Source organism: Sparus aurata, chromosome 20 (genome assembly GCF_900880675.1).
Source record: "Sparus aurata chromosome 20, fSpaAur1.1, whole genome shotgun sequence".
Lineage (NCBI taxonomy): Eukaryota > Metazoa > Chordata > Actinopteri > Spariformes > Sparidae > Sparus > Sparus aurata.
The window spans coordinates 2179822-2198134 of NC_044206.1; the positions used below are offsets into that span (position 1 = coordinate 2179822).

At 43.7% G+C, this 18313-nt stretch overlaps 1 protein-coding gene across 4 annotated transcripts in view; it reads right to left on the bottom strand.

The window, feature by feature from the left end:
• The window catches only part of exoc6 (exocyst complex component 6), a 125987-nt gene that overhangs the window by 30185 nt on the left and 77489 nt on the right, over positions 1–18313 (bottom strand). For 2 of the 4 annotated variants that reach the window (XM_030399347.1, XM_030399346.1), the window contains exons 19-20: positions 8182–8361; positions 7364–7393 (exon numbers count right to left, since the gene is read on the bottom strand). In XM_030399347.1, coding sequence (XP_030255207.1) covers positions 7364–7393; positions 8182–8361 — 210 coding nt within the window. The remainder of the gene's footprint in view (positions 1–7363; positions 7394–8181; positions 8362–18313) is intronic. The other 2 variants (XM_030399349.1, XM_030399348.1) reach the window with 1 other exon arrangement.

Here is an 18313-nt window from a genome sequence, read left to right on the forward strand (position 1 = left end):
GCACAGAGACAGCTCAGGGACAGCTCAGAGACAGCACAGAGACAGCTCAGAGACAGCTCAGAGACAGCTCAGGGACAGCTCAGGGACAGCTCAGGGACAGCACAGAGACAGCTCAGAGACAGCTCAGAGACAGCACAGAGTCAGCTCAGGGACAGCTCAGAGACAGCTCAGAGACAGCTAGGGACAGCTCAGGGACAGCTCAGAGACAGCTCAGAGACAGCTCAGAGACAGCACAGGGACAGCTCAGAGACAGCTCAGAGACAGCACAGAGACAGCACAGAGACAGCACAGGGACAGCTCAGAGACAGCTCAGAGACAGCTCAGAGACAACTCAGAGACAGCACAGGGACAGCACAGAGACAGCTCAGAGACAGCTAGGGACAGCTCAGAGACAGCTCAGAGACAGCTCAGAGACAGCTCAGGGACAGCTCAGAGACAGCTCAGAGACAGCTCAGGGACAGCTCAGAGACAGCTCAGGGACAGCTCAGGGACAGCTCAGAGACAGCTCAGAGACAGCACAGGGACAGCACAGGGACAGCTCAGGGACAGCTCAGGGACAGCTCAGAGACAGCTCAGGGACAGCTAGGGACAGCTCAGAGACAGCTCAGGGACAGCTCAGGGACAGCTCAGGACAACTCAGAGACAGCTCAGAGACAGCTCAGAGACAGCTCAGGGACAGCTCAGAGACAGCTCAGGACAGCTCAGGGACAGCTCAGAGACAGCTCAGGGACAGCACAGAGACAGCCAGAGACAGCACAGAGACAGCTCAGAGACAGCTCAGAGACAGCTCAGGGACAGCTCAGGGACAGCTCAGAGACAGCTCAGAGACAGCTCAGGGACAGCTCAGAGACAGCTCAGAGACAGCTCAGGGACAGCTCAGGAGACAGCCTCAGAGACAGCTCAGAGACAGCTCAGGGACAGCTCAGGGACAGCTCAGAGACAGCTCAGAGACAGCTCAGGGACAGCTCAGGGACAGCTCAGAGACAGCTCAGGGACAGCTCAGGGACAGCTCAGAGACAGCTCAGGGACAGCTCAGAGACAGCTCAGGGACAACTCAGAGACAGCTCAGAGACAGCTCAGAGACAGCTCAGGGACAGCTCAGAGACAGCTCAGGGACAGCTCAGAGACAGCTCAGGGACAACTCAGAGACAGCTCAGAGACAGCTCAGAGACAAACTCAGGACAGCTCAGGGACAGCTCAGAGACAGCTCAGAGACAGCTCAGAGACAGCTCAGAGACAGCTCAGAGACAGCTCAGAGACAGCTCAGAGACAACTCAGAGACAGCTCAGAGACAGCTCAGAGACAGCTCAGAGACAACTCAGGGACAGCTCAGGGACAGCTCAGAGACAGTCAGGACAGTCAGAGACAACTCAGAGACAGCTCAGAGACAGCTCAGAGACAGCTCAGAGACAACTCAGGGACAGCTCAGGGACAGCTCAGAGACAGCTCAGGGACAACTCAGAGACAACTCAGAGACAACTCAGAGACAGCTCAGAGACAACTCAGAGACAGCTCAGAGACAGCTCAGGGACAACTCAGAGACAACTCAGAGACAGCTCAGATACAACTCAGAGTCAGCTCAGAGACAGCTCAGAGACAGCTCAGGGACAGCTCAGAGTCAGCTCAGAGACAGCTCAGAGACAGCTCAGGGACTTGTTACAGACGTAGGTTGTAGACACTACAGCCTATGAGAGAAGACACTGCTCTTCTTTCTCCCTCTGTCATCTGTCATGTGCAATGGCTCTCTCAACCATCTGTGTGCAGAGAGTGAGTCCAATAGTTGATTTCATTCTACACACAAGCCCTTCATCCTAATCCACCTTCCCAAACATTTTTCCTTTCTCTTCATTGTTTTTTCGTGCAAATCAGCACACAAACAGCTTGGACTGTGTCTTTCCTGTGCTGTTTGGTGCGGTGCCCCACTAGTGTGCAGAGCACAATTACTGCAACACTTCAGATGACACTACAGAAAATTGTTTCATTTTACACCTTTGAAAGTTGTGAAGTGAGGCCAAGGCATTACAGATGTCCAGGTAATGTGCATCGTGTTAATGTTTTAAGCGTGGCTACTACTAGTTTTGATGAAGATGGCTGAGTGTGAGCAAATATGAGGGAAGTACATCTATCAGTTTATCTTAAATATGGATTAAAAAAAGTAGTAATCACACTGACAAAAAATTAATCACGTAAAGAAATCACACATTTTTAATGCTCAAGATGCATCGATAATCTTTTTAAATTGCACTGTAGCATTCTATATCAGAACTGAATTGAATGGTGAGCCTGGACACTCCCAAAGTTGTGGGAATATCCCTCTGCGGTCCTTGTGTGTGGCATGTTGGAATAAATCAATGCACTGCTGTGGACAGAATAATACGTATATGGCAATACATATTTTTGATACCTAAAATAAGGCCTACCCACAAAAATAAATCAATCTGGCCTTTGCTACATAGATCTTTCTGCAAACCCAACAGTTTCTTCATCAACCCATGTTAAGGTGATTTCGGCACTGCCGAATAACTTAACATAGAACCATGTGTCATCTAGTGTTTCATATTTCCTGTTTACTTTAAAGGTCATGTATGAATGAGAAAGTGTCTTGAACTAATGCAACACAGCTGTTATGGTCTGTACATAGTTTCACTTATTTTCTGTCTTCTGATCAGAAACCCTATTATTGATATCATAACACAGCAGCCACATGGAAATTAGATGATGACTATAAGGTGATTGAATTAAGTTTTTTGATATTCATTTTGGGTAAATTAATTGTTATATGAATCAATCAGCAAAAAATAACCTTTAGAATAATGGATAAATAAATAAGTGGATACATAAATCAACAAACAAAAAACAAATCATTAAGTGCAGCCCTGTACTCTTTGTACCCAGTCAGCACTGGTTATATCTAGTTTTGACATTAAAGTGATGCTTGGTATGTTCAAAAACAGACTGCGAAGCTACATACTCTAGCATAAAAGCAGGATATGCCTGATGACTCTGATTCCAGTGATGAATTAGAGTTTAGGTTAGGCCTGGCTAAATAGCACCAGGAGTAAGTGGCTAAATGTTTTTAGGTGGGCAGACAGACAGAAAGAGTATTGATTAAAGTAGCAATTAAAGCTGACATAGGTTTGAGTTCTGCTAAGTCCTTGTTTTATGTTTTGATATTAGCCTCATCGTATTGATTTACGACATTATAATGTGTGATTAATCTAATCAAAAATATATCTTCAACAGCTAAGCATGCTTTACAAGACATAAAGGTTCCCAACCCCTGCAACAGAAACTCAACACATGAACAGCTTTACATTTTCATAAATTTCATCAAACGATAATATATCAATTTCTCACTGAAAGCTATGAGAGCATTAATTCAGCTGTTAATCTGCCAACGTGTGTTCCTTAAAAACCCTCACACATAAAACAAAAACCACAGATAGCCCAACGCGTGCAGGTTAGGCACAATCAATAACTACACACATGGATCACTTCAAGGCTAATTAGAATAGTTAGTATTTCAACTGCTTTTGTAAGGGGATACATTTTAACTTCTCAAGAGTTTGAAGTGTGAACAGTAACTCTGAATGCATCTTTAAATTACTAATAGTGTTAAACAGGACAGAACAACAGATCAACACAAACCATTCTCACAGATGCTCATGCACTCTCAAACCCAGGGTTGATGTGATGTCAAGAATAACACTCAGCAAGCAATGTTATTGATATAGAGAGCTGTATGAAGAAACAAAACAAGAAAACACTGAAGAGCGCATCAGTCATACCAACGATAAGATATGATAGCGAAAAACACAAATCACTGATGGAGACATGCAAAATGTGGTGTCAGACCTGCTGACGCTGGAAATGCATTATACTGACTCTACATAGACTGCTAGCTAACTTAGGGACTGTTTACCAATGAGGATCTTCCAGACGAAAGTTCTGGATCGGCTTGACTCGGTTTCACTCGACATATCAGCCCAGCGAGGCAGGGATATGCACCTATATTACATAAAGGGGAACGTGCTTGAAGGTGTGTCTTAAACTGATGACGACCCTTCCCATAGATTCCTCATAATGAAAGTCGTGATGGGTTCTCACCAGCAGTAACTTTTAAACAGCTAAATGTAAACAAGAATAAACAGTAAAATGCTGCAGATGTCTGACAGAATGAACAGGAACAATTACGAGAAACTAAACTTCAACCATAAAGATTCACCAAGAAACTGCAAAATGACTGAGAACCGAACAGTAATGGGTTGAGTCTCCTCACACAGTCTCGTTTGATAAGTAGAAGGCGGTTGTCATGGGTTGGCAACCAGGTTACTGCAACCCGCTAGGAGGTGGGGCAGGCATGGTCTGGCCCTGCTCTGAGGGTCCATCCTGGGTTTGATGTGGCTCAACTTGGTGCAGTAAAACTGGCAATGGAAATGTTAATCAGTGTGACCTGGTTTGACTTGGCGCGGCCAAAAGTGTCCCATAACTGATGCACAACTTTCAACTGTCAAGTTTCCATACGCTTCAAATAAGCTAGATTCATGGTGTTGTAATTGGCTAACCCAGGAAAGCAGCTGTATGAAGAATGAAGAGCAAGATCAATCGTGAAGGTGTCTACAATCTACTTTTGAGGTTAATCACAGAGATCATGTATTTGATGCCCTCTGTTTCTAATGTTTACACAACCTGACCAGCTGATTTGTGCTACTGAACATAATAATAGAGCAATGTAGACTACGGAATCTGGATCAGTCCTATATCCAATGGACGAACTACTGAACCTGATACAGGATCAGACTGGTCCCAACCAAGCAGGAATCTTCAGCTCTTATAATTGGATGACATAGGAAAAGAAAGACAGGCTAACAGAAAGAGACAGAGTGTCTGGTCAGTGTAAATTTGCTCAGATCGAACACACCTGGGCTTGTAAGGTTTCATTTTTGTCTCTACTGCTGGATTTGAACCGTTAAGACAAAAGTTAAACCTTTATGTTGCATTCCAGTCAAAGTTGAATTTTCTAGTTGAAATTCAAACTTCTCCCTCCGAGCGCTCAAGGTTCACAATGTCAGGCCTAAGCCAGAATTTGGTTGACTGTGACAAACTGGTGTCGCTTTGGCAAGTGTTCGCACAAGTGAACCCTCAGCAGTGCAGTCTCCATGTATAACCAACACATAAGGTAACAGATGCAACTATAAATTTTATTTTATGGCACTTATACAGACATATAGTTTTCTTAACATTCTGTTCACTAGCCTAGTATAAATCCTGTAGTCTACAAATACATCCTACCCCCTCTCTACAGCTGCTGCTATTGTTGTGCGAAGTCAGAAAATGTCTCCCTCGTGAAGTAAGGTAGATGGATGTTTAAAATTAGGAAGTCCAACTTTAAGTGGCGTTCCATTGTACTTGTCTCGTGGGGGTGGGATATTTCTGAGTTCCAAGTTGTCTGGAATGCAGCATGCGATTAAAGGGATATTCCGGTTTAAGTTTAATCCATGGTCTAAATCACCGTGAAACTGTGTTAGACTCCCTCTCGAGAGATCAAGTTATCAGACCGCTAATTCACAGAGTTTATCAACCTCAGAAACGACCGCACGACAACAATACACTGCAGTAAATGGATCCAAATATAAACCGCCACCAAAAAGCCACAAATAATGCTCAGAACAGCACAAAACTTCAGCAACAGTACAAATAGGGTCTCAGCACATAGTCCGGGGCATCTAACCTCCGCTAGCTTAGCTAGGGAAGCTATTGGGTAGCTAAAAACAGATTTCAACTCTCCTCCATCAGCTTCCGGGTCGGGGAAGTCCCGACGCGACGATTACCGAGTGCGATTAGAAATGCTCAATTCCGTTCTCCTCCCTGTCCGCTCTCGATAATAACTGTTATAAACTGGCAGGTAAGACACATATGAACTTTGATTGCTTTTCCATGGAGTCATAATCATACATTTTCATCCATGAGCCGCGGAACTCTACTGCACTCGGTAATCGAGTCGTCGGGACTTCCCGTCAACAGGAAGCTGCTGCAGAAGAGTGGTACATTTTGTCAGCTTTTCAGTAGAAATCCAGCTAAGCTAGCGGAGGTTAGATGCCCCGGACTATGTGCTGAGACCCTATTTGCACTGTTGCTGAAGTTTGGTGCTGTTCTGAGCATTATTTGTGGCTTTTTGGTGGCGGTTTATATTTGGACCCATTTACTGCAATGTATTGCTGTCGTGCGGTCGTTTCTGAGGTTGATAAAACTCTATAAATTAGCGGTCTGCTAACTTGATCTCTCGAGAGGGAGTCCAACACAGTTTCACGGTGATTTAGACCATGGATTAAACTTACACCGGAATATCCCTTTAAGTTACAAAACCATGCAACTGGTCTAATGTGTGCAAACAGACAGTGGTGGATGAGATGTAATCATTAAAGGGATATTCCGGCGTAAATTTAATCCATGGTCTAACACTCCGTGACACCGAGTAAGACCCCCCCTCGAGAGATCAAGTTTTCCGATCGCTAGCTTATATAGTTTTCGCAACCTCAGAAAAGACCGCACGATAACAACACACTGCAGTGTGTGCCTCCAACAAGTAACCGCCATCAAAAAGCCACTCATAGCCACAAACAATGCTCAGAACAGCAGCAAACTTCAGCAACAGTACAAATAGGGTGCATGCACATTATTCGGGGCAACATCTGCTAGCTTTGCCGGATTTCTATTGAAAAGACAACACATCTCACCACTGTCCTGCAGCAGCTTGCTCGTTGTGGGGAAGCCCTGACGAGTCGATTACTGAGTGCAGTAGAGTTCCGCAGCTCAAGGATGAAAATGTATCATTATGTGTCTTACTCGGTGTCACGATGTGTTAGACCATGGATTGAATTTACGCCGGAATATCCCTTTAAGGTGTCTGAACACAGGACCCTGATGCCCTGACATTTGATTCAAGTGGAGTATGGAATACATTCTGGAACTTGGTAACAGCTTGTGTGACAATTGTATTTCAAGCGAGAACAAGAAGTGAAAGTAAAGAAGTAATACTAGCTATTAAAACCATGTCTTATGGAACAAAAGATTGACTATTTCAAAAGAGAGGTTGAGATATGTGAATAAGCATTCTTGGCCAGCATCTAACAATCATTAGAGGACGTTCCTGTCTGGCTTTAGCTTTCAGCTGTGGTGGTTGTTGCTAAAAAGTCAATGTCAACAACATCCTTTAATGTCATCCTAAAGGTTAGAGGTGAGAGAAAAACCCACAAGTCTGGATCAGGGGAGCTTCTACTTTCAAACATAAGCATGCTTTTCATTTCCTCTCTGCCTGTAGAATGGCAGCATAATTTTGTAACAGCCAGGCAGGAATACTCACCGACATCGACGCATGGTCATTGTTGTTATTCTGAGCAGAGACACACCCAAACCAACCAAAAATGGAAGAGGGGGAGGGAAGGAGGGAAAGAGGGAAAGGACAGGAAAAGAAATGTGGCAAGAATAAATGGACAGGAGGAGGTAAATTCAACTGGAGATATCTTGCATGCTTGACAAGTCAAATTAATCAAGGAATTACACTGCTAGAAAAACAAATTAGTAACAGCTGTTTATAACAGGGTGTGTGGACGGGAAGACACAAAACATTCTTGAAAAATAAAACAAAAAAGCTGGAACTCATTCAAGACATGAAAAGAGACGTTGAAGAGAAGAGCAGGCACTGAACAGGCTGTAGCTGTCAGCTATCTTGGACAGAACACACATTTACTGACCTTCACACTGACCTTTGATATCAACAAATGTGTCATGTCAGCATGTGTAAAAGGTAGTCTACGAGTTGGTAACAGCACACTTAACATGCATGTGGACAGATCACAATCCCAACACATAATCAGTTCAACTTTAAATTCACAACATTAAACATTTTTGTTTTTAGACAGTGCACACATTTAAATAAGGATGTGATGAACATACAGTGGCAAAACAGCAGGAGACAGTTTGGAATCAAGGAAAAATGGAAAGACATAAGAAAATAGGAAATATAGGATCCTATTAACTCAACAAAAACACAATCAACACTGACACAAACCATTTGACAGCAGCTAAAATGAGTCTAAAAACCAAGAAGGCAATCCCACAATACCAAGAGAAAAGCGACAGGTTTAGTGGGTCAGAGGTTAGTAGGATGACGAGACTCACCGGGAGGTGTGTGAACACCTGGAAAGTAGACCGAAGAAAGTTGATCAGGTCCATGAGGTATCCAGAGGCACGACCGTCTGACTCAGCCATTCCCCATTCATAGTCTGCCAACTGGATAAATTCATCGATCTTCTGGTTGAGTTTGGTATAAATCTCTCCCTCTGCAGCATGACGCGCATCCTGGAAAATATTTCTTTTAAGCCTCTTTAACACGTCTTAATAGGACTAAATACAGTCTTAAACACCCTGCCCTTGCTAAAGCTCTGAGCGTAATGACCTCCAACATTATGAAAAGTTATCGATAAAAAACACAGCTTTCTGGCTGAGACTATCCACAAGCTAATAGCAGTTGAAAACTCTGCCGCAGCACAAAAGCCGAGGATTGTGGAGCTGGAAAAGCAGGTCAAGCGCCCTTACAGAGAGTTTGGACATGGCCGAGAACTATAGTAGGCACCTAAATATTAGGGTTGTCGGCTTGGCAGAGGATACAGAGACTGGGCAGCCGGCAGAGTTTTTCGAGTCATGGCAACCTCGCGTCCTAAAGTTGACATAAAGGCCGGCCACAGAAAGCTGGAGAGAGCCCACCGCACTCTCGAACCGAAACCGGACCCGAACAGGGGCCCCAGGTCGCTGCTGCTACGATTCCACGCGTTCAGAGACAAATACAGGGTTATGGAAGCAGCACGCCAGGCCAGCCAGGATGGTGGCTTAATCTACAACGGATCCAGGGTCTCTTTTTACAGTGATTTCTCCTCAACGGTGATGAAAAAACACAAGGCATACGATGTGGTGAAACAGCGGCTGCTAGAGCGAGGGATGCCGTATGCTATGCTGTTCCCGGCTACTCTGCAGGTGACACACGGAGGCTCCAATAGAGGTTTTTCACCTCGAAAGGAGGTACGCGCTTTCATTAGCCGTTTTTAGACAGTTTTGCCCGTCCTTTTGGCGACTCGGTCTGCGGTTTTAGACAGAGGCCGGCAAATTGGGGGTCTGTTTTGGTCCGCCGATTTTCCGTCTCGGAGGGTACACTTATTTCCTGCCTCGCCTGCTATCTAAAAACGAGGCGGCAATGTGCCGGCCTCTGCGTGAGGTGGGCAGAGGTGTCAATGACCTGCACTGTTGTGCGACCCACAGCCGGGGAGTTTTAAAACAGCTGATCACAGCAGTCAGTCCATCATTTCATCTGCGGATATTAAGATGAACAACTGGACAGCCGCTGAGATCCAGGAGATGCTAGCGTCTCCTTGATCTCTGTAGCTGTTTGGTTGTGTTAGCTTGTTGTTGTGTCGGCAGGCTAAGAACGGTCACTACTTTCAAATTAAAAGCCCCCCTGCTTAGAACCCAGTTCTAAACTCCAATGGGGTGCAATGTAAAGCTCTTATTTTGAAGACAAATTCTTCGTCACGTACACAGCCCAACTTCGAGCTTCACGTCACGTCACATGTTTACGCCTACCTCAGAGGCGGATTTGGAAAAGGAGGACTATTACGCCTCTGTTTTATTGCCGTCCTTACCTTGGAGCAAATGTGCCGCCTTTTTTATCTAAAAAGGGCTATTGACTCTTTTCCTGGATGATAACTTGGCCGAGCACGGAGTTCTGTTTGTCTGGTTTGGGACACTTTTTCTGCAACAGCCGCAGTAGTTTTGACACTCACGTTGGTAGGTCATAGTAGCCTACTCTTGAATGCTCTGAACATTTTGAACATATTAAACATTTCTTAACCGAGTGGCACAACTGCTCGTAACTTAAATATTTCTTTTCCACCTTATTTCGATCACTCAAACAGCGAGGACTCTTTTAGTTTTCTTGGCACGCTATTCATCATATGCCGTCAGTTCGCTCTTGGTGACTTTCAAATGTGCTTGTATGGTGAAGAGTCCCTGTTTATTTAGGGAAAGACCCTCAATTTGTTTTTCTCTGTTGTACATGTGTATGGAGGACCAAACCTGACATAAGTATAAATAAATAAATAAATACATAAATAAATAAATGCATAAATGCATAAATAAATACATAAATAAATGCTGAAATAAATAAATAAATGTATAAAAAAATAAATGCATAAATAAATAAATGCATAAATAAATGCTGAAATAAATACATGCTGAAATAAATGTATAAATAAATAAATAAAAGTATAAATAAAAGAATAAATGCTTTTTAGGTTAGGACCTCCTACCTCCTCATTTACATATGGACACAGAAATACAGAAATAAATATATGTAGGTGAACAGAAATACAGAAATACAGAAAAAAATAAATGTAGGTAAACAGAAATACAGAAATAAATACATGTAGGTGAACAGAAATGTAGAAATAAATAAAAAGCATTTATTCTTTTATTTATACTTTTATTTATTTATTTATACATTTATTTCAGCATTTATTTATTTATTCATTTATTTATGCATTTATTTATTTATGCATTTATTTATTAATACATTTATTTATTTATTTCAGAATGTATTTATTTATTTATTTATGTATTTATTTATTCTTATGTCAGGTTTGGTCCTCCATACATGTGTGCTTGTTTAGTGTAGTTTATGTGTTTAGCTCAGGACATGACATGTGTATAAGACTTAAAGCAAAACTATTGCCGAAATGTTACCTAGGCTTTTTGTGAATGTATACAAGTCAAACCTTTGTGTTAAAGCATTACGACAAAAGAGGCACTTTTAAGATTAACTGTAGTTTCATTTTCGGGCAAGCTCATTTTCAATGGAGTGCTGGGGCACTCTTACTCTAGCATCAAAATTGCTATTTTTAAAAATACTATAAGGATCGCCACAACATGAAACTTTGCTCGTAGTATCACCAGGGTCTCTACACATGAACAGGAGCATTGAGAGCATTGTTTGTATACACAGAGTTTGCTAAAAATAAAGTTTTTGGACCACTCACGTTAGCAGATGTTTCCTCTGCTCGCTGCCGTCCTGGCACCCTCTTTTTTTTTGTCAAACTTCAATCTGACATTTTGCCCCCTTCTAAGCAAGTGAGGTTGCTCACTAATATATGTCATGTTATTGAATATTCTGATGTGTGGAGGCAGCTTCACCCTACTGATTCAGAGTTCACTTTTGTTTTGGCCCCACATAAAAACTATATCAGAATTGATTATATTTTCATCCCCTCCTCAAAGGTGTCTCTTGCTTTATTATGTTCGATAGGCAACTTGTATTGTCAGACGATGCCTCCCTATATTTGGTATAATCTCTCGCTGAGGACAGGGCATTGTCACGGCACTGGAGATTTCAACCTTATCTCCTCAAAGATGACAAGTTTACTTCCTAATTTACTTCAGAATTCAAGATTTTTTTACTCTATCAACTCACCATCCACAGATAGTCCCTCTGTCCTCCGGTAGATGTGTAAAATTCTCGTGTGGACTGATTGCGTCTTTTGTTGCATCCAAAAGTAGTTGGAAGAATGAACAGCGTGAACAACTGTTATCCGCACGTGCTGCATTGAATACTTTTCTGACTCAGGACTCTGAACAGTCCCTTAAATTTGCCAGGCAGAAACTATATGAGTTTAGGGATAAGTCTGGAAGATACCTTGCTAATCTTGTCAAGGAGAGGGCAGATTCTCAAAATATAGTTTCTATAACTGATTCTAATGGTGTTAGATATTTCAATACTAGAACCATTAATAAACACTTTGCATCATTTTATTCCAATCTATATAGTTCAAAACAGCCTGACAATGCCCTGGCCCTTATGCTTTATTTTTTTGCAAATTTGAGACTCCCTAAATCTACGGAGGATCAAAAATAAATCCCCCAATTACTAGGAAGGAAGAGGAAGCGCTACTTGCTTTGAAAACTATGCCTACCGGCAAGGCTCCAGGGCCAGATGGATTTGGATGTGAGTTTAGTAGTATTCTTTTAGACCCTCTGCGTCTATGCTTGATCAGTCATTTGAAATGGGATCCTATCTTAATCCCTTTGGGAGGCCAATATTTCTCTCATCCTTAAGAAAGGAAAATGGGGGTCCGTTTAGCTCAGTTGGTAGAGCTGGCATCCCATGTGCTGAGGCTCTGCAGCGGACCCGGGATCGACTCCCAGCCTGGGTCCCTTCGCTGCGTGTCACTCCCCCTCTCTCACCCTGTTTCCTGTCACCCTCTTCAGCTGAGCTGTCAATAAAGCCATAAAAGGCCAAAAAAAAAAAAAAAAAAAAAGGGAAATGCCTGGATATCTGCACTTCTTACAGGCCGACAGCCCTACTTAAAGGAATGGTCATATAAAGTACATATCTATAGTCGGTCTGTTCCCTACCGTAATTGCCAATCAGCGCTGCCTGTTTGGAGAAGCAGAGAGCCACTCCAGCCCAGACGTTCAGTTTGTACTGCAGTGAACGGAGTCCAGATGCAACGCGAATTTTAAGCACCTAAAACAACGCCCACCTAAAAAAATCAATATCAGTTCAAGTGTGCAGTTGCAATCAAAATTATTCAACCACCACTGCATTTTAGGTTTATTGGCAAAATGTAACATTTTTCAAGTGTTTGCAATAAACAAATCACACAAGAACAATTTAAATGGTTAAATAAAACCAATATTACAAGGATTTTATCCAAATTCAACACTAAATCCTACTTTCTATGATTACTGCACTCTCAAAAATATTCAACCTCCTGAATAGAATTCCTCAATTCCTTGGTTTCAGAAGAAGTCCTGGAAGATACTAGAGTGGCCATCACAGTCGCCTGACTTGAACCCACTGAAAATGGAAGATGCGAGAGGAAGATGTGAGAGGACGCTCCAAAAGCCTCCTCCACCTTCCTGTCTGAGCTGTCCGAGCTACTCACCTCCACCTGCTCTATGTCTACATCTACACTCCTGCTTGGTGATTTCAACATCCATGTGGACTACACCAGCTGCCCCTTTGCCTCTGAATTCCTGTCACTCCTGGATTGCTTCAACATCACACAGCATGTTAAAGGTCGACCCATGTCAAAGGCCACACACTGGATCTGGTGTGCTCCACAGGCACAGCTCCTTCCCATCTACAATGCCTGGACCTCACTGTTTCTGATCACTATGCTGTCCTCTTCACTATTCCTGTCCCTGTGCCCAAGCAGCGCATAAGTCGAAACATCACATACAGTAACATCAAGACAGTGAACACTCTGGCCCTGACCAATATCCTGGAAACCCACCAGGCCTCTGACCCCCTCAACGCCTCACTGGATGCTGCTCCTGAGGTCTTGACTCCCTTGCCCCTCTTAAAACCCGGACTGTCTCATTTACCCATTCTGCCCCCTGGTTCACCATTGAACTCCGCACCCTAAAGACTAATGGTCTGCCTGGAGAGGCTCTATAAATGATCTGGCCTCACCGTCCATCATGAAGCCTACAAAGACCACGTTAGGTCTTATAAAAAAGCTCTCTCCAAGGCCAAAACAAACTACTACACCACCTTCATTGCAGACCAGCAAAATAACCCCAGAATGTTATTCTCCACCATTAACCGGCTCCTTAGCCCTTGTGATGTCCCCCAGCTTTCTGGTGCCCCTGACCTCTGCTTTAAGTTCCTAGACTTCTTCCAGGAAAAGGTGGCTACCATTCACCAGCAACTCCTGGCATCTGCCACCACCCCACCATATGCACCTCAGACACAGACAACTGATCCTCCCACTGTTCGCCTGCCCCAGAGCTCTCTCTCCTCCTTCTCTCCTGTGGACTCTATTTCTGTCGCTAAGTTGGTCTCCCAGGCAAAAGCCTCCACCTGCTCTCTGGACCCCATGCCAACAACTCTTGTGAAGTCTTCCCTGCCTGCCCTATGACCCCTCATGATGGACATTATCAACTCATCCCTAGAATCTGGCATGGTACCGTCCACCTTCAAAACAGCTTCAGTGACCCCCATCCTCAAGAAGCCAGGCCTGGACACAGATGACTTACATAACTACAGGCCGATCTCCAACCTTCCTTTCCTAAGCAAAATCCTGGAAAGAGCAGTTGCTGCCCAACTCCATCAGCACATGTCCAACCATGAGCTCTATGAACTCCTTCAGTCTGGCTTCAGGGCACGCCATAGCACAGAAACTGCCCTCATCAAGATCACCAACGACCTCCTCATCGCTGCAGATTCTGGCAGTATTCTGATCCTCCTGGATTTCTCTGCAGCCTTTGACACAATCTCCCACACCATTCTCCTTACTCGCCTATCTGACTACCTTGGTCTCACCGGTACAGCACTCTCCTGGTTCCAGTCCTATTTAACAAACAGGAAACAGTCTGTCAGCATTGGAGACTCCAGTTCCACCCCAGCTCCAGTCAACCAGGGCGTGCCTCAAGGCTCTGTACTTGGACCCCTCCTCTTCACCATCTACATGCTCCCCATTGGTCAGATAATTCTCAAACATGGTCTCAACTTCCATTCTTATGCTGATGATACTCAGTTATATCTCTGCACCAAACCATCCACCCAGCTACCCCCACAGTCACTCGTCAACTGCCTGCATGATATAAAACTTTGGATGACATCAAACCTACTAAAACTAAACACCAATAAAACAGAGCTCATGGTTGTGGCCTCCAAGGCGCTGCCCCAGAAGGTTGGAGATCTTCTCCTGGACGTGGATGGCTGCACTATCTCCCCATACGAGGAAGTCCGCAACCTGGGTGTCATCCTTGATTCCACGCTATCTTTCCAATCAAACATAAAATCCAGTGTTTCCTCTACATTCATTTAGGAGTGGCGGCCCGCCACTCCTAAATCCTAGCCGCCACTCCTTTAAATTTCTTCTTTTTCTTTTTTTAAATTGTCGCAAATACACCACCGCCGCATCATATCTCCACCTTCACAGCAGAGTCCTGCACTGGGTCGGGTGTCGCGAGTGCTGAGGTAAACTAGATAACTATCTTGCTCAGTATATACTCTTTGTAGATTCCCCCCCCCCCCCCCCCCCCCCCCCCAAAGAACTTACTGGTGCCATCGACGTTAATTACTGGCGAAAGCGCAGCTTTGAAAGTGACATCACGTCAAGCACCCAGGCACCAGGTTGGAGAGTCAGAGGAGTGTCATCTTGAAAATAGGGCAACAACTCACCGGAAAAAAAGGTAGACTTATTAGCTTAAGAAACTTACAATAGATTTTATAAGTTCAATAGACATTCGCAAAATATTGATGGCCAGCTAAGGTTACATAACATATCGTTAGCTTAATTAATTGGGCCCGGTGCCAACTCAACTCAGTGTCGCTAACGTGAGTAAACTAATTGATAGCATTAAGCGAATATATACACGCCATGATGTAACTGCTGACAGCATTTTCAGCTGAGCTTGTTCAAATATTTCTCAAAGAAGAGAAAGACACCTGATGAAGATGACGCTAGTCAGGTATCATTAGCCTTTTACCGACTCAAATGATGATGGTTCGGTAAAAAATTGTGTTCACACTTGTAATCAGATGTGATGTGAGTGTAAATGATCTATCTCATATAAGACAAGTAACATTAGACAGAGGAGCAGTGGAGCAAAGTGAAGGAGAGCAGAGTACAGCAGGGGGAGAGCCGAGTGAAGGAGCAGGAGATCAAAGTGATGGTGCAGGAGAGAGAGATGCAAACTTTGCCACTGATTCTACAGCCCCATCAAGAAATTATTATTTATTGTTTTATTTTTTTCTATATTATTGCTGTATTTTTGTTGTTATTTTTTATTTTTACATTTAGCCTTTAAAAAGTCATTTTCCATGCCAGCCATTCAATAAAAAGGGGGATTATGCTGGGCATAAAAGTAAAATCTGCAGTCAAGTGTCATTTGTTTACGTCGCCACGGCTCCCCGGAGAACCTGCCCCCGCTGCTGAAAAAAATCCTAGAGGAAACACTGAAATCCATGACAAAATCAGATTTTTACCATCTAAAAAACATCTCCTGTGGCTGAGACCCTCATCCATGCCTTCATCAGCTCCCGACTGGACCATGTAATGGAGTCCTGTCTGGGCTCCCTTCCAAAACCCTGGACAGGCTCCAGTATGTGCAGAACTCTGCTGCCAGGGTCCTCAGCAGCACCAAGCCCTGGCAACACATCACCCCCACTCTCATCCGCCTTCACTGGCTCACAGTTAAATCACGCATCACTCACAAAATTCTCCTCCTGACCTATAAATCTCTCCATTCTCTGGCCCCCCAATATCTGTCTGACCTCCTCCATCGCTGTACCCAGTCTAGGACGCTGCGCTCATCAGGCACACACCAGCTCTCCATCCCTCTCACCAAACTGCAAACCACACAGAAGCGACAGAGCCCTCTGTGTGACAGCCCCCACTCTCTGGAACACTCTCCCAGCTGAAACCCGCAAACTGACTTCTCTGGAGACTTTCAAAAGAGACTTAAAAACCCATATTTTTAAAAAGGCCTATCAGCTCTAGATCCAGCCCCATCAATCAACTTTTCTATTTCTTTATCTTATATGTATTTTTTGTTTATCCATTTATTCTTGTTTTGTTGTTGTATTGTTTTGTTTGTTCCACTTTGTTAAGTGTCCTTGGGTACCCTGAAAGGCGCTGTAAAAATGTTTATGTATTTTTATTATTATTATTATTATCATTATTGAAAATCTCTGGTGGGATTTAAAAAAGGCGGTTGCAGCACGCAAACCCAAGAATATTTGTGAACTGAAGACCTTTGCCCATGAGGAATGGGCTACGATTGCTCAGGAATGCTGCCAGAAGCTGGTGTCTGGCTATGCATCACGTTTGCAGCAGGTCATAACAGCAAAAGGGTGCTCTACTAGGTACTGAAGATGCTTGTCATGAAGGGGTTGAATAATTTTGACACTGCAGTGTTCATTAAAAGTGACATTTTGTGTTGAATTTGGAGAAACCACTTGTAATATTAGTTGTGTTGATACGGAGGTTCTACGGTTGAAAAAATGTAGTGCTAAAAGAGAAAGGGCAGTCTGACGGCGATGTAAAGCAGTGTGCATTTTCTCTATATAACGTACACTTGAACTGATATAGGTTTTTTTTAGGTGGGCCTTATTTTAGGTGCTTAAAATTCGCTTTGCATCTTGACTGCAGTACAAAGCTGAGCGCCTGGGCTGGAGCGGCACTCTACTTCTTCAAACTGAAGCTGCGCTGATCAGCAATTACGGTAGGGAACAGACAGCCTATAGATATCTACTTTATATGACCCCGCTTCAAAAAACCTTAACTATCCCTTTAACTAAATTTTGCCTAGAGATGGTGCTGCCATCAAGGAGGACCAAACCAGTTTTAAGGAGGACCAAGCACTTGTGCTGTCTCTCAACGCCGAGAAAGCATTCGACCAGGTTGAGTAGTCGTATTGTTTCTATGCTCTTGAGGAATTTGGACTAGGCGATAATTTTGTGAATTAGATTAGTGTTCTGTATAACACTTTGACTGCGGCGGTTCTGACTAATCGGCTGAGATCTGACAAGTTTCCCTTCCACTACGGGAACAGGCAGGGCGACCCCGTCAGCCCCCTGCCCTGTGACATTGCAATCGAGCTGCTGGCCCAAGCAGTAAGGCAGAACACTTTAATTTCTGGTATCTTCGCTGGTGTAAGGGGACCCAAAATTACCTTATACGCAGATGACATTGTGATACATTTATTGCACCCCCAAACTTCTGTTCCCTGCCTGATTAAGGTCATTTCATCATTCAGCACCTTTTCAGGATATAAAATTAACTTTGCAAAATCCGAAGCTATGCCCCTAGGGTCGTTAACATGTGTCCAAAGTATGGCTTAGCCCTTTCCATTCCGCTGGTCTCCCACCGGCTTCATTTATGTGGGAGTGCATGTAACCCACCCACTTCCTCTTTCCTGGTTAGGTAGGGTAGCTCTTGTAAATTTAAACGTCCTGCCCAGACTGCTATACCCACTGCAAATGATGCCTATTTTTATTATCCAACAAGGTTATTAAGGTGCTTGAAGGCTGGCTAAGCTCCTTCATCTGGAGCAAAAGGAAGCACTGTCTCAAGATGGCAGGTTGTGATGGAGATGCAGACTTTACTATCCTTTCAGCAAGGTGACTTCTGCAGATATTTTCAAAGGTATTGGTCTGGTATTTTGAATGAACTTTCTGCTATCTTTAGAGTCTCAATACAGATGTGTATACTATGTGCCTTGTACTCTCCTGGATGGTCAGATCAGGACAGTA